Raw genomic sequence first — 15,916 nt, forward strand, 5'->3', positions numbered from 1 at the left:
CGACTATTGAGATGGAAAAGCGTCTTTGAAGAGTAAGGTTTTCAGGGACTTCCTAAAATGGAGAAGATTAGGTTCTCTGCGAAGCGCCTCCGGTAACTTATTCCAGATGGTAGGGGCCTGAACTGAAAAAGATCTGCCTCCTTTTGTCGCTAACTTGAAGCGTGGACAGGATAACAGAAAAGATCCGGACGATCGCAGGGCGCGCTTGGGTTCATATATCTTGAGCCTTTCTTTTATGTAGGCTGGCGCCTGTCCGTGGATTGCTTTGTGGCAGATACACATACTCTTAAATTCGACTCTCTGCGCTATAGGCAGCCAATGTAGCCTATAGAGCAAAGGGGAGGCATGAGTCCTCCTCGGCAATCCAAAGATCAAGCGTGCTGCATCATTCAGGATAACCTGAAGACGGTTGATGGAGTTTTTTGGAAGGCCGAGGTACAGTGCGTTGCCATAGTCTATTCTAGACACTATGGTGGCTGAAACGATGGTTCGCAGCATGTTTCTTGAGAGCAAGGGGGCGAGTTTACGTAGTTGCCTGATCAAGTTGGTGCAGGAGCCAACTACAGCGGATACTTGGTTAACCATCGAGAGTTCCTGGTCAATTTTCATGCCAAGACTCTTAACACTAGGGCAAGGTTTTGGGGTAGGTCCTAATTCTTGTGGCCAAAACAGATCATTCGAGGGGGAAGTAGAGGTTGAGACTACGAGCACTTCCGTTTTATCTGGATTGATCTTCAGCAAATTGGATGACATCCAATTCACTGTAAATCGTAGAATGTCTTGGGCCAGGGACTGAGCTGATGGTGTATTATCGATACTCAGCAACAGCTGAGTATCATCGGCATAATTAAAGACTTTACAATTCATGTTTGCCAGGGACTCTATCAATGATTGTAGGTACAGGTTAAATAAGAGCGGAGAGAGTGCTGATCCCTGCGGGACTCCACAGGCTAACATGCCCACATCTGAGACCTGGTCTGCCAACTGGATCTTCTGCGTCCTTCCTGTCAAAAAAGCTGTTAACCATTTGAGGGCTTGCTCTCCTATCCCAAACCCAGCCAGTCTGTCCAAGAGCAATGCATGGCTGACGGTATCAAACGCCGCTGAAAGATCTAATAAAATCAGGGCGCTTGGCTTTTTACCGTCAGCCATGCATCTTAGCTCATCTAGTACCGACAGCATTACTAGTTCTGTGCTATGGTGGGCACGAAACCCAGCTTGCCGCTCCTGGAGGAGATGGTGAGATTCCAGGAGGGATGACAATGATTTTAGTACATGCTGTTCTAGTACCTTTGACAGAAATGGCAGCTGGGAGATTGGCCTGTAGTTCTTCAGGTTTGTTGGATCTGCTCCAGGCTTTTTTATCAGGGGTCTGACACGTGCCTCTTTGAAGGTAGATGGTAATGTTCCAGTGGCTAATGAGGTGTTTAGAAGATCTAAGATTTGGTCTTCTAGAATCGGTATTGCTAGCCGAAGGATGTCAGGTGGGCAGGGATCGGCGGGGGAGCCTGATTTGGTGGATAGTACAAGTTGTCTCAGAATGGTGGAATCAATTTCGGGGAAGCTAGTAAGGATAGGGGATGAAGAGCATGGAGGAGGCGGTTGTTCGGTATAGGAGACTGGGTTGTCCTTCTTGATATCGGACAAGATGGCCGCTACTTTTTCGAGGAAGTAACCCTGAAAGGTATCGCAGTCAATCAGGATATCTGCCTTTTCTTCTTTCTTACTCAGCTCTTTCAGGATTTGGAAGGTCTCTCTCTGAATGTTGATAGCGTTAGTGATGCGTGTCTCATAATAATCCTTCTTGGCTGATATAATAAGCTTTTTGTATGATTGAAACAATAATCTATATGATTCCCTGTCGGTATCCATTTTGGATTTCCTCCAGCATCTTTCAAGGTAGCGAAGTTTCCTTTTTTGTTCACGTAAACCTTCGGTGAACCAGGGTGCTCCTTTCTCTGCACCTTTTACTTTTTGTATTTTTTCGGGAGCTAGCTCATCGATTGATTGCCTAAGGGTGGTTATTATCGCATCATACTTTGAGTCTAGGTCGGTGCTATCAGCAGGGATAATAAAATTCTGTTTGTATTTGGGCAGGACTTTGGTTAGGGTCTCAGAATTTACTTTCTTCCATTGGCGCACTTTTTTTGTTTTTAACGGTAAATTGGCCTGGTAGCTATTGTGCGGTAAATCGTACGAGATAAGGTGGTGGTCCGACCAAATACAAGGTGAAATACTTGTGATGACTGCTTTTGGTATCGAGGACCAAATGAGATCTAAGATATGGCCTTTTATGTGGGTTGGAGCTTCCACGAGTTGTATCAGTCCAAGGGCGGTCATGGTGGTCTGTAATGTCTGGACGGATGAATTTTGATCGCTTTTATCCCAATGGACATTAAAGTCACCCGTTACCAAGATGTTTTTATAACGTGTGCATAGATCTGATATAATGGGAATAAAGAGATCATTGAACATGGGGGTACTTTGGGGTGGGCAGTATACTGTTAGGATAATGAGACAGGAGTTGTTCGAGGTAACTTTTATCCCTAGTAAGTCAACGGTGTTTATAGTCTCTGCAAGGATTTTGGTTACCATAAATTGCCTTTTGAAGATCATTGCTACACCCCCACCTCGGGTCCCCTCTGGTCGATTGTGCCAGATCATATCATACCCGCTGGGAAGGGCGGCAATGATATCCGGGGAAGAGGCATCACTCAACCATGTTTCGGTGAGTGTTAGGATTTCGATAGTCTCGTCCTGTAAGAGGGTGAAGATTTCCAAGTGATGTTTCTGTAATGACCTGGTGTTGAGGGTGGCTAGCTTTAAGGGGGTTGAACGGTTTAGATTCTTACCGCTAGGAGAGTGCAAGATATGATTTTCCTTGAGAGTGGTACATATAGTAGGAGATAGGGTATACCTGTCAGATTTCAGTGCTAGAAGATCCACTGAGGAATAGCAGGTGCGAGTGCCAGAGTCCCTCAGCCCTGAGCCCGATCGTGCGCGGACGGGCGCAGACGGGCAGGACTCTGGCATGACTCCGGCGTAGATCCGGAGCGTCCGCTGATCGCGTCCGCTGCGCGGAGCCATGACCGTCTGTTTTTATAGCGCTGTCGATGGCCTCAGTTACCTAGCCCGACCCAAGATGGCCGCCAAAACCGGCGCCCAGCGCTCTCGGCGTCAATACTCGGCCGAGAGCGGGACCGGAGCTGTAAGGAAGGGGCAGAAGTGAATTCTAGGCGCTGCTGAGCGCTGGGGGGTCCCAAACACCTATCAAAATCAGGTGTAAGAAATTGCAAAATAGCGAGCAACAAATGTTAAAAACACAGTTAAAAATTCAGGGAAAGACAAGAGACCTCCCGGCTTCCGCCTCAGGAGGGGAAAGGTGCGTGCAATGTCAGGAAAGGAAAGAGAGGGAGTACTTCACGGTAGAACCGCCAAAGGTGTTACTGACTAACAATTACCAGTTTACCCACTTATCATCATTGGTGACTCCCTCTCACGAGTGAACAAGGGGAAGAGAAAAGGAAACGTAGGAGATAGTGGAACCAGTACTTGTTCCCCTTATAGAAAGACACAAATAGGTTTGCAGCCCAGAATAAAATTGGAGTGGCCAGCAAGCCTTACAATTTTAATGGTGAGAATTACACTCTTTTTTTCTCACTGGGGTTTGTTTTTGGTTGACTTTTGCACAAGTGAGCATCACTAATCACATGTTGAAATGTTCTGAAATAATCTGCACTTTTCATCAAGGCCTGCTTAGTAAGCTTTTGAAAACACGAGAGGGATCTAGGACTCCTGTACAGCTGTGCTTGTCCCGGCAAATAATACAAAAGCAATAGAGACAGCCGTTTTGCAAAGTAAATGAGAAAAACAGAAACGTCTCACACTTTTAAGGTTTTTTAATAAAACCCTCACACACCAACCTGCTTGGTGTCATGCTTCATTATCGGGTCCCAGCTGAGTAGCCGAATGTTACTCAGCTGTGCTACGACACGTGGTTACAGTGGAGCAAGTTTGTGGTGTGCGTGAATGTGATGAAGTGTTAAGTGAATGGTTAAAAGTACCTCAGGATTCTACTTGTTGGATTTATTCGTGGTGCTCCTGGGTATGATTAAAGTGAGAGTGTGGATAAACAGATCCACGTGTAACTGTATAGATGTTATCCAGTGATGGTCAACATGTATCAGCCCTCAAAAATATAAAAACGGGGCTTTTGTCAGGAACTCTCCATAAGTGAGTACAGTGAATAGTGAGTGGTAAAAAATCACCACGTGTGTTGCATATTAGGTGTTCACGCTAGGGAACACAATGCAAAAAAGTTTTTGAAGGACTGACCATATTATGGGTCCTTATATGCTGGTACCTGTAATAACAGGAGAAGTGTGGCTCACTGGTTAGAAGCGGCAGACCCTGATGCAGAGGGCTGACCAGGGACCAGGGTTCAATTCCCGACGCGGCATGGTCTTGGGCTCAATGTCCACGGACTCGATAATTCTTGCCTCGGTGCCTACTCTAATCATGGCTCCCACTCTGCAACTCTGGGCAATAGCTTGCTTAATCTCCACAACGGCCCCAAAAGGGCTGGGATGCCTGGCTTCACCTTGGGGGTGCCCAATAGGGGGCATCTCACTGGGAAAGCCAGGAAGGGTTCCACATCGGTATACAGTGCCAGGATGCCTGAAAGGTGATAGTGCGCTTTACAAGTATACATACATTTACAGAAAGGGACAATCGAACAGCACATTGATATCTCATTCATATTGCGTCAATGCTGAGTTCATGCAAGACGATGTCTTCAATTATCATGCAGTAACAGGCATACTCGCAATCATTATTGACACACACGCACCATGCCTTCAGTGCGCAGTGACAGACATATTCTTTTCCAGTATTAATGAATCTTATTGTAAATCTTGTTGAAAATAAAGAACAAAATGGTGGACATGCCAAAGTGAGCAATCCTAAGGCGCCATAATACCTTATTTTAAGCGTGAAAAAGGTGATGGTGTACCTGTTGCAATGACACTTAAACAAAATGACTGGCAAAGTAGCGCTGTGAAATATAGACACACTATTATGTGCCGTACAATATAGACACTGTTGCGTGCTGTATGTTGATATGCCCTTTAAGTAATGTGGTATATTTACTTTAAAAGGTATTGTAGCTCGAATATCTGCTCCTGAGTACCTAGGAGAGCTGTTGCAAAAACCAACCCTAGCGATGCAGAAGGTAGAGAGGAAGAAATCATGACCTGTCAGTTCAATAGCAGAAAACAAAATAGTAACATGAAAAGTGGGGTGTTGTAACTTTTAAACTGGGACGGTCTTACTTTATGTTGTGGTCTTCCCCGCGATTCTCCTATGTGTCGTGCTCCGGAGCAGGCTGGCTGATCTAGTGCAGTTGAGTAGCATTCAGCTATTCAGCTGGGACCCGATGATGAAGCATGACACCAACCAGGTTGGTGTGTGAGGGTTTTATTAAAAAACCTTAAAAGTGTCAGACGTTTCCGCTTTTTCTCCTTTGGTTTGCAAAATGGCCGTCTCTATTGGTTTTATATTATTTTCCGGGACAAGGACAGCTGTCCAGGAGTCCTAGCTCTCTCTCGTGTTTTCTAATTCTTGGCAGCTAATAGCTGCGAGAGCCCTATATTCTTAAAAAGTATACATCATGGCAGAAAATGTGGGCCTCACCTTTACAGAGGATATAATCAGTGACATTTTGGCAGCTCCACCTTTGATGGCAAACCTCAATATATCAAAAACTATCGCACGAAGTACAGATTAGGAAACATTGGCCAAAATGAAACACAACCACACAAGAACTATGCTACACGGAGTGATACTAACAGAATATCTGAGATCCAATACTGCTCCGCGAGGGCTATTGGTGACAAATGCCCCCAGAATCTTTCTGGAAGACACAGACTTTCGGAGAGACTGGGCTAAAGTAGCCTGGCGGTGCACCAGAGACTGGTTAGTTTTAATCATCCAAACATCTAAACGGTTATCAGATGCCTTTCTGATTGAAATTCAGACAACTGAAAGTCATTTCAAAACCACCTTAACAGCTTTCAAAAAAAGCTGGATGAAGTGAACAAGGAGATGCAGGAATATAAAGAAAACTTAAGACAATCTAAGATCCAGAATTTCTAAAAATACTTTAAAAATGTTTTCTTATGCAAAAGTCTACCTGTACTCGGAACCAGACTTTCAAGCACCCAACATTTGCAACTATTCTCAGAGCTCCGATGATGGTTAATCAAACAGCAGTGGGTCAAGTACAACTAGTTACCACAGCAAGTCTAGAGGCCGAGGCAGACCTAACAAATCCCAACAACCATGGCAATATGAGCAACCGACCAATACAATGCAATTCCATATGGGACACCCAATGCAATTCCACAATATGTTTCAACAAATTCCACCCATATGATGTATGGTTGGAATGCACTTTTTATGCCACCCCAAGCACCTTCATGAATCCAAACCAGAGATTCCCTTTTTTAGGGAACGGCCGCAGAGGCCACGGAAAAAGGAGACAACTATAAATCCGTTGGGAAGACGAATCAGTAACAGGAGCCCACACCAGGAGCATGTCCGAAAAACTACGGATGGGACCAAGCACCAGCAAGAATTAGTTACTAACTACTCCAGCCATAGCCCTGAACAAACCGAATTAGATTTGCTGAACAAAGGAAAGGCCTGGGCTTTGCTCCTACCCCTCGCCTGAAAAAATATTGTCTCAATTGGGAGATGGCAGACTTTTTCAGGAAGTTGAAATTGAAAGCCTTTTTCAGTAATCAACCACAGACAAACGACACAGGACAGGGTGACACTAATTTAAAAGTCAAATCCAATTTCATGCCCCCACCATCTGCAATACCAGTGGAAGTTGCAGCATTCGAGCAAGCAGTCTTTAAAGACATTGAATCATTAATGGGACCCAAGACCTTTAAAAACATGCCCAGAAAGGAGTGGGAAGCATTGGCCACTCTGCGAGACATTAAGAATGCGGTTAATGAACCTGCTGACAAAAGCGGAGGAATTGGATTACAGGATAACACAGTTTACAATATAGAATGCCTCCGTCTCCTGCAAGACCGCAAGAATTACAGTGGTGGCGCAAAAGATGCACCATGGTGCGGGGTATTTACAACATGACGCATCTGGGGGATGCGTCACATTGTAGAGCCCTGTGCCAGAAGGATGCGTACCGCGCAGGGGGAGGGGGGGCGTTCCGGCGCAGGAACGCCTCCTAAAAGTGGCTGAGTGAAATATACAAGATTTCACTCAGTCACGCGTAAGGATTGACGCAGCATTGTGAGAATAGGGCCCCCAGAGCATTGCTGGAGCTGTGTCGCGCTAGCGACGCAACTCCAGCAATGCGCCGCCTTTCAGGCACAGATGCGTCACGCAACTGTGCCATTTTTGCTCCATGGTGCGCCGCATTGTAAATGCGGCGCATGCATGGTGGCGGCGGCATGGCACACAATAACTGGCGCCTCCCTGGGGATGCGCCAGTTATTGTAAATCTGCCCCTTGGTCTCAACAGCAGAGGACAGAGGATACATAAGCAAGAGAGAAGCCACCCTTCTCACTACCTCTGAGGATAAAATACCTTACTTTTACACTATCCCAAAGGTACATAAAAACAAAATCCCACTACCTGGAAGACCGATAGTGTCAAGTATAGGTCCAATATTGGAGCCTTTATCCAAATTGTGTGACGCCTTCTTTCAACCATTGGTGCAATCTACCTCTACATACCTGAAAGACACCAAGGACTTACTTGCCCAAATTCAGGACCTCAACTATGATCCAAACACCAGCATCCTTGTAAGTCTCGATATAGAAAGTCACTATACGAGCTTACCTCAAGATGACACCCTTGATGTCTTAAAAACCTCTCTAGACAACATCATCTGGTCCTACAACACACCATAATCCTTCATAATGAAATGCGCGGAATTGGGCCCTCAAAGAAAATTTGCTGCTGCACTATCCCAGCTTCCATCCACGCCTCCTCAGGGAAAACTTTTCCTATGGGCAATATCTACGCTTGCGAAGAAATTGCAGCAAACTAAAAGATTACAAAGAACAAGCACGGGAACTATCCACCAAGCTAAGCAACAGAGGCTACCCAGACAAAATCACAAACAAAGTTAAAAAACGAGCTAGAAATCAAAATCGTGAAAAATTGCTCGAAGCTAAGGCAGCCACAGACACTTCCATCCCCCTGACATGTGTAACTACCTATAATCCTGTGTCTAACCAAGTGGCAAAAATTGTCCAAAAACACTGGACCATATTGAATACTGGCAAGTTGGAATGGGACAAACCACTCTTTTCATATAAAAGAGGGAGAAGATTGCTTAGTTCACACAAGACCCCAGACATTGATCCGACAAGAAAACACCATACAAAATGCATGGGGCATTCCCAGGGTCACCGGCCATCAAACGTGAGGAGATTGGAGGGTTTGTCTTTTGACCTACACTACCAAGACACTTGATCTTGAACCAAACAAAACATGGCAAATTCGCAAACATACTAACTGCAACTCATCTAACGTTATTTACTTCATAACCTGTCCATGCAATCTACGTTATGAGGGAAAGACGAATTGCAAAGCCAAGACCCGGATTTGCGAGCACAGAAGTAATATATGCTGCAAACGCAACATATAGCGTATGACCAGCCATTTTTTAGAACTGGGCCACACTCCAAATGACATGTGATGGGTCATTATTGAACAACTGGACACTAACATTACTAACATGCAACAGCAGCTCCTTGACAAAGAGCAAAGATGGGTGTACCGTATGTCCACCCATATTATTGGCCTTAATGACAACATTCCCTGGAATAGCCTGAACCGATAATTTGAGTCTGCATATACCCTTCTTCTCTGTGTTTTCCGTAATCTGTACATCTGAACACTGACTTACTATTACATTGCGTCACTTTTACGTATTACTTATTTATATATTGATACAAAACTGTCATCAAATATAATTTAGTTTCGTTTTATTATCATTTTTACCCATTTGGGTGCACGCAATATAAGCATGTCTTAGATTGCCAATATTTATAACGGTAAATACCGGCACGGCCGCATTTTATATTACACACTTCCTGTGGTCCACCACGCCTCTACAGTCAGCGTTCCAGTTACGTGATGCAGCAAGTCACGTGGTTCACAATGAGGTTGCCCTCGCCAAAGCGTCCCGAGGCTGAGTAAACATCTAACCATTATCCGAGCATGGCAGCACTAGATCAGCCAGACTGCTCCGGAGCACAACACATAGGATATCGAGGGGAAGATCACAACATAAAGTAAGACCGTCCCAGTTTAAACGTTACAACACCCCCCTTTTCATGTTACTATTTTGTTTTCTGCTATTGAACTGCCAAGTCACGATTTCTTCCTCTCTACTTTGTGCATCGCTAGAGTTGGTGATGTAAAAGCTTCCCCTATGTACTCAGGAGCAGATATTCGAGCTACAATACCTTTCAAAGTAAATATACCGCATTACTTAAAGGGCATACCAACATACACAGCGCTACTTTGCAAGAAATTTTGTATAAGTGTCATTGTATCAGGTACACCATCACCTTTTTCACGCTTAAAATAAGGCATCATGGCGCCTTAGGATTGCTCACTTTGGCATGTCCACCATTTTGTTCTTTATTTACAAGATTTACAACAAGACTCATTAATGCTGGAAACGAATATGTCTGTCACTGCGCACTGAAGGCATGGTGCTTCTGTGTCAATAATGATTGCGAGTATGCCTGTTACTGCATGATAATTGAAGAGATCATCTTGCATGAACTCAGTATTGAAGCGATATCAATGAGCTATCAATGCACTGTTCGATTGTCCCTTTCTATTACAGGTACCAGCATATAAGGACCCATAATACGGTCAGTCCATCAAAAACTTGTTTGCATTCAGTGTTCCTTAGCATTAACACTTAATATGCACCACACATGGTGATTTTTACCACTCACTATTCACTGTACTCACTTACTGAGAGGTCCTGACGAAAGCCCAGTTTATACATTTTTGAGGGCTGAAACATGTTGACCATCACTGAATAACATCTATACAGTTACACATAGTACTGTTTATCCACACTCTCATTTTAATCATATCCAGGATCCCCACGAATACATCCAACAGGTAGAATCCTGAGGTACTTTTAACCATTCACTTAACTCTTCATCACACTCACGCACACCAAAAACCTGCTCCACTGTAACCAGGTGTCGTAGCACAGCTGAGTACCATTCGGCTACTCAGCTGGGACCCGATGAAGAAGCATGACACCAACCAGGTTGGTGTGTGAGGGTTTTATTAAAAAACCTTAAAAGTGTCAGACGTTTCCGTTTTTCTCCTTTACTTTGCAAAACGGCGGTCATTATTGGTTTTTGTACTAATTAGCAAGCTAACATTTGCGATGCCTAAGTAGTAAACTAACATTTGTGAGGCTCTCCCCATAGAAAAGATTGATGAGGTGGAGATTTACACTCATATTTAGTGAATAGCGTTTTGTAGTACTTTAGTCGTGCTATTGTAGTGTTAGTAAATCTAAAACAAAGTGCTGTTGTGAATAGACCTCATAGAATACAGACCTTGAGAGTTTGAATGACATGGGCCTACAGTGACTATACAGGGTACATAGGATGACAGTGAGGCTCTTAGACACATGTATGAAGTCACAAATCTAGATTATGTAATGCGAGAAGCTCCTCACACCAGATAAATATCCTGAGGATCATACTGCTCCAAGAGCTTGGGACACCTGGATGTGCAGCACAGGAGACGTTGCATACATCAGCAGACACATGGACATGCAGTATGGGAGACTTTACATACATCAGCAGACATGTGGATGTGTAGTAGGGAAGACGTTGCACACATCAGCAGACACATGGATGTGCAGTACGGGAAGCTTTGCATATATCAGTGGACACGTGGATGTGCAGTACGGGAGGCTTTGCAAACATCAGCAGACATGTGGATTTGTAGTACAGGAGACTTTGCATACATCGGCAGACATGTGGTTGTGCAGTATGAGAGAATTTGCATATATCAGCAGACACATGGATGTGCAGTATGGGAGACTTTGCATACATCAGCTGACACATGGATGTGTAGTACATGAGACTTTGCATACATCAGCAGATGTGGATGTGCAGTGTGGGAGACTTTGAATACATCAGCAAACATGTGGATTTGCAGTACAGGAGACTTTGCATACATCGGCAAACATGTCGATGTGCAGTACGGGAGACTTTGCATACATCAGCAGACATGTGGTTGTGCAGTATGAGAGAATTTGCATATATCAGCAGACACATGGATGTGCTGTATGGGAGACTTTGCGTACATCAGCTGACACATGGATGTGCAATCTGGGAGACGTTGCATACATCAGCAGATATCAATGTGCTGTGTGGGAGACTTTGCATACATCAGCAGACAGGTGGATGTGCAGTATGGGAGAATTTACATACATCAGCAGACACTGTTATGGAATGTGCAAAAGATAGGGCCGGGCTTTGCTGACTCATCGAAAAGTCTGGCCGAGTAAATTGCAGTATGGGTTTTTAGGTACTTGGAGCCCATAAACTTGCACTTAGAAAATCTTAAGGGGCAACATGGGTATGGAGTATATATTCTTTTCAGTGTGTCCAAATTTTATTTGCTGTGATTGGCATTTGTTTTGTTGCGTGTTTTATTAATTTCACTTCTTTTATTATTCATATTATTCACTGATCACCACATTAATACTATTGTATATCAAGCTCTGCTGTGAGTAAGTACTCATTTTTATACATTTAATATTCATTGATGCATGTGGTATATTGATTTTGTCTGTACTTTGTATTTCAAGGTTTCTGGTATATCTCACATGCAGGCGTTGAAGCAAACAAAGGTAGTTACAAGGGGTCCATTGTCATGTGTCATATCTGGAGCCTTTTCTGTGTTTATTTACTAATTGAAATCAGCAATCTGGAATGTATCTACAGGTTCCATAATGTTCTGTGGGTAGAAAGATAGATGTGGGATAGATGTGGGTGAAAGTGCCAAACATGCCATAGATCACTTGCCAGCCATGGACGACATATATTGGGACATACATATTTGTGTAATGATGTTGGAAGTCTGACTTGTTATTTACAGTTTTAAAAAACAATTTAATTAACACAGCGTCTAACACAGCAGTTTCAAATATTTTCATTTTATCTTCCCTTTACAATGTTTTTAGACTTGTAGTTTTCCAATAAATAAATCACTGTGATGAGAGCTGAGAAAGTTAATAGACTATCTCATCCTTGGTCAGGAAAGATACTAACTACAATACTTTCTAATGGTCTACGAATTAAAACATTTTTTTGCTTGAGGACATAGCTTGCAGTACCCACATTCCTGAAGCATGACTCTGGTAGCTCTACGTTGTAGTTTCTACCCCACAACCACTTTGGAGTGATGTATTTTATCATTATGTCACATATTTATGACACCCATGCATAACTTGTGATCACCTATAAGGTATAAGCCATCAGGGCCTAATTAGCTTTGTTGTGTTCATATTGTCAAAACAAACTGAAACAACAAGCTTTCTTACAGAAACATATATAGATGCAAATTGTGCACAGACACTATAATAATAAAAACTGATTGGCTAATGGCTTATAAACTGAGTGGCCGCAAAAACCTCTTCTTGACAAGAGGCTGCCATTCGACTTTCCTGGGCAATGAAGCACAAGACCATTGATTACAGTAAAATGTTACTCTCACATAACAGTGGGTTATTATGAACACCGCCAGCAACTGCAACAACCCTATCCAGGCACAATCAATATACAACCCTGTCTCCTTTGTGGCAGGTGGGAGAGCCACCTAGATTCCTGGGACGCATGCCTTCCGGAAGTATTGGGACTTCTCCCTTTTTGATTACATATCACTCCTTGTACCAGATTGAACTGGTAAGGAGACCTCCCTTCTTTTTGACTACTGGCATGAATGAGAACACATAGAAGATAGAATTTTCCCTAACACACACTGAAGTTTAGTATTAATATTATATTTTAATATAGTTTTATTAATTATTTGCAAATGTTTTCTTTAAATTCATGATGATTCTAATATATATTTTTTACAGTGGGTTAGTGTATAATAAACCCACACTAATATGACTTCTTCTTGTTTGTGTTCTGCTTTTGGGGTCCTGAATTATCCGCCAGATGTGTCTATGCCTTCCAGTCGCTTACATTCCAGATGTGTTTATGCCTTCGAAATGTTTACCTTCCAGATGTGTTTAGGCCTTCCAAACGCTTACCTTCCAGATCTGTTTATGCCTTCCTAATGCTTGACTTCCAGATGTGTTCATGCCTTCCAAAACGATTATCTTCCATATGTGTTTATGCCCTCCAGACACTTACCTTCCAGATGTATTTAGCCCACAAAGAGAGGTATTAGATGCCGCTCGGTTTTCCCTTTGTTGGTAGAGGACTGGCTTTATCCGAAACTCAGGGCTAGGAGAATCTAACAGGGGTGCCCCAAATGAGGAGAGGGTACGTAACAGCTCAGTCAGTCCGGACTGGCTCTTTCACTTCGTGCGTGCGCCAATCGCTGAGCTGGATTTGAAAAGCCAAACCCAAGAGCCTCGTGGTACTAAGATCTGTTAAAAAAAACCTCAGTAATAAATTAAATGTATTTCTGCAATACATGCTTTGAAAGATTAAAAAAACATATTTTTTTTGTTGTTTCTTAAATGCTATTTTGTATTCTTTGTCTTCCTCAGGGTGTTTTTAATCTCTGTGTTTTTCAGGCTGTATATAATTGGATTACATAGTGGAGTTAAAGCGACATATAACAAAGACAATACTTTGCTGTATTTTACCGAAACCGTTGATGCTGGTCTCATGTACGTAGAACAGATAATTCCATAGAATAATATAACCACTGTGAGGTGGGAGCCACAGGTGGAAAAGCCCTTGCGTCTCCCCTCTGTAGACCGGATTTTCAGGATTGTTGAGATGATGTTGACGTAAGATGTGATAGTTAAAGCAAAAGGTGTTACTCCGAATAGAATACCAAGGATATAGCCTGTTACATCAATAGCGCGAGTGCTGCTACATGAAAGATTCATTACAGCTGCTAAGTCACAGTAGAAATGGTTGAGTGTGTGAGACCCACAGAATGAGAGCCTAGACATTAATACAATGTCTGGTATTGGGTCTAAGAAACTAAATAGCCAGCATCCGGCAGCCAGCCTCATGCAAACAACATTATTCATAGTTTTCACATAGCACAAAGGATTGCAAATGGCCATATATCGATCATAAGCCATGACTGCAAGAAGGAGGAATTCTGTAGATACCATGGACATGAAAGAAAACACCTGCAGAAAACATCCATTTAGAGAAATGTGTGTTCCTTCCAGAAAGAAGTGAGCGAGCATGTTTGGGAAAATTGTTGTTGTAAAACAGATGTCAACAAAGGCATGGTTTGTGAGGAAAAAATACATTGGTGTGTGCAACTGTAGGTTGGAATAGACAATCCCCATGATGAGAAGGTTCCCGACCAGTACCAAGAAGTAAATAAGCAAAAAAGTAAAAAAAAGTGGAACTAGTAGTTGTGGGAAATCACTAAAACCCACCATGATGAACTCACTCACTACAGTTTGATTTCCTTCCTCCATGTGTTATCAAGGATATCTGCAATAAAAAAGAAAGGGAAAGTCAATACGGAGCATACACCATTTTGGGTGAGAAAGTGGATGCAGATGTCAGGCAGTCTCAGTTGATATGTTTACTATTAGAAGAAACTTATTGAATTGGGAACGAGAAATAGGGGACAAGTAAACTGTTCGTATTATTACTTCTTTTTTTTATTTTCATGGGGCAATGATTCACCTGCATGGTGTCTATTGCACATTTATATGTGGGTACATTGCAGCTGTAACTATTCAAAACATTTCTAGAAGACACGAGCAATCCAAGTAGCCACCAATAGGAAACGTTCTACATTACATGGCAGTAACCTCATGTAGTACTATAAGGGCTAACAGCTTTTAAATAAGGGGTTTCTGTCCAATGTGTAGGTCTGGCAAAGAAAAGCCCTTATGTTATGAGCAAATACACAGAGAGCCCTATTACGTGTTTCAAGGTCCGACCGTCTAAAGACCGTGGCCATGGCCTCTAGAAGACAGTAGTGCCAGTGGTCTTCTGACTGCTGTATTACGAATTGACAGCGGTGTCCGCAGTGTTGCCATGACGGTCCTTGTTAGAAATGGGATCTCTGGTTGGCTAAGGCTTGCGCCAAAGCCAGGCAGAGACCACCGCTCTAGTGAAGACAAGGGAGTTACATGCCAAAGATAACCCCTGCTCACCCCCTTGGTAGGATGGCAGGAGCAGTCAGGCTTATCCCGGAGGCCATGTGTATAGCATTTGCGCACACACACAGCAACAACATCTCAGGCACACTACAAAAGGAACTCCACACAAGGTTATATCAAAAATAGCCTTTGTATTCTCATAACACATTAGAATAGTAAACACATATTATACATGGTGCCACTTGGCACTAGGTCATTTTTTTATAAACACGCTAAAGCCAATGCCTGCCTGCTAAATCCTGATCACACGCATGCGCATGTGGTCAGCTTTCAGAACCCCCTTACAAGAGTTCTTGCACTGTGCGAGCAATGCTGTGCACTGCAACGCAAGGCTATGGGGAAAATGGAGGTCAAACAGGCCAAACTCCCTTTTCAGCATCAGAAATCTGCACATGTGCCGGCTGGTGACACTACTGCGAATATGGCAGAGGAGTAACTATCAAAGACCCAACCTGAGGATACTGACATGCGCTCACTGCTACTAACTTTGCCCCAAAGCTTAA

General features: G+C 43.2%; 1 protein-coding gene across 1 annotated transcript; it reads right to left on the reverse strand.

The window, feature by feature from the left end:
- Window positions 1-13,790: 13,790 nt before the first annotated feature.
- On the reverse strand, window positions 13,791-14,717 carry LOC147700879 (olfactory receptor 5V1-like). Its single transcript, XM_086928520.1, has one exon. It carries the CDS (start codon window positions 14,715-14,717, stop codon window positions 13,791-13,793), a length of 927 nt encoding a protein of 308 aa, XP_086784646.1.
- Window positions 14,718-15,916: the final 1,199 nt, after the last annotated feature.

The sequence above is a fragment of the Lissotriton vulgaris genome, chromosome 7 (assembly GCF_964263255.1).
Source record: "Lissotriton vulgaris chromosome 7, aLisVul1.2, whole genome shotgun sequence".
NCBI classification, from domain to species: domain Eukaryota; kingdom Metazoa; phylum Chordata; class Amphibia; order Caudata; family Salamandridae; genus Lissotriton; species Lissotriton vulgaris.

Coding starts and splice junctions, on each gene's coding strand:
- LOC147700879 (XM_086928520.1), bottom strand. CDS start 14,717: ATGGAGGAAGGAAATCAAACTGTAGTGAGTGAGTTCATCATGGTGGGT.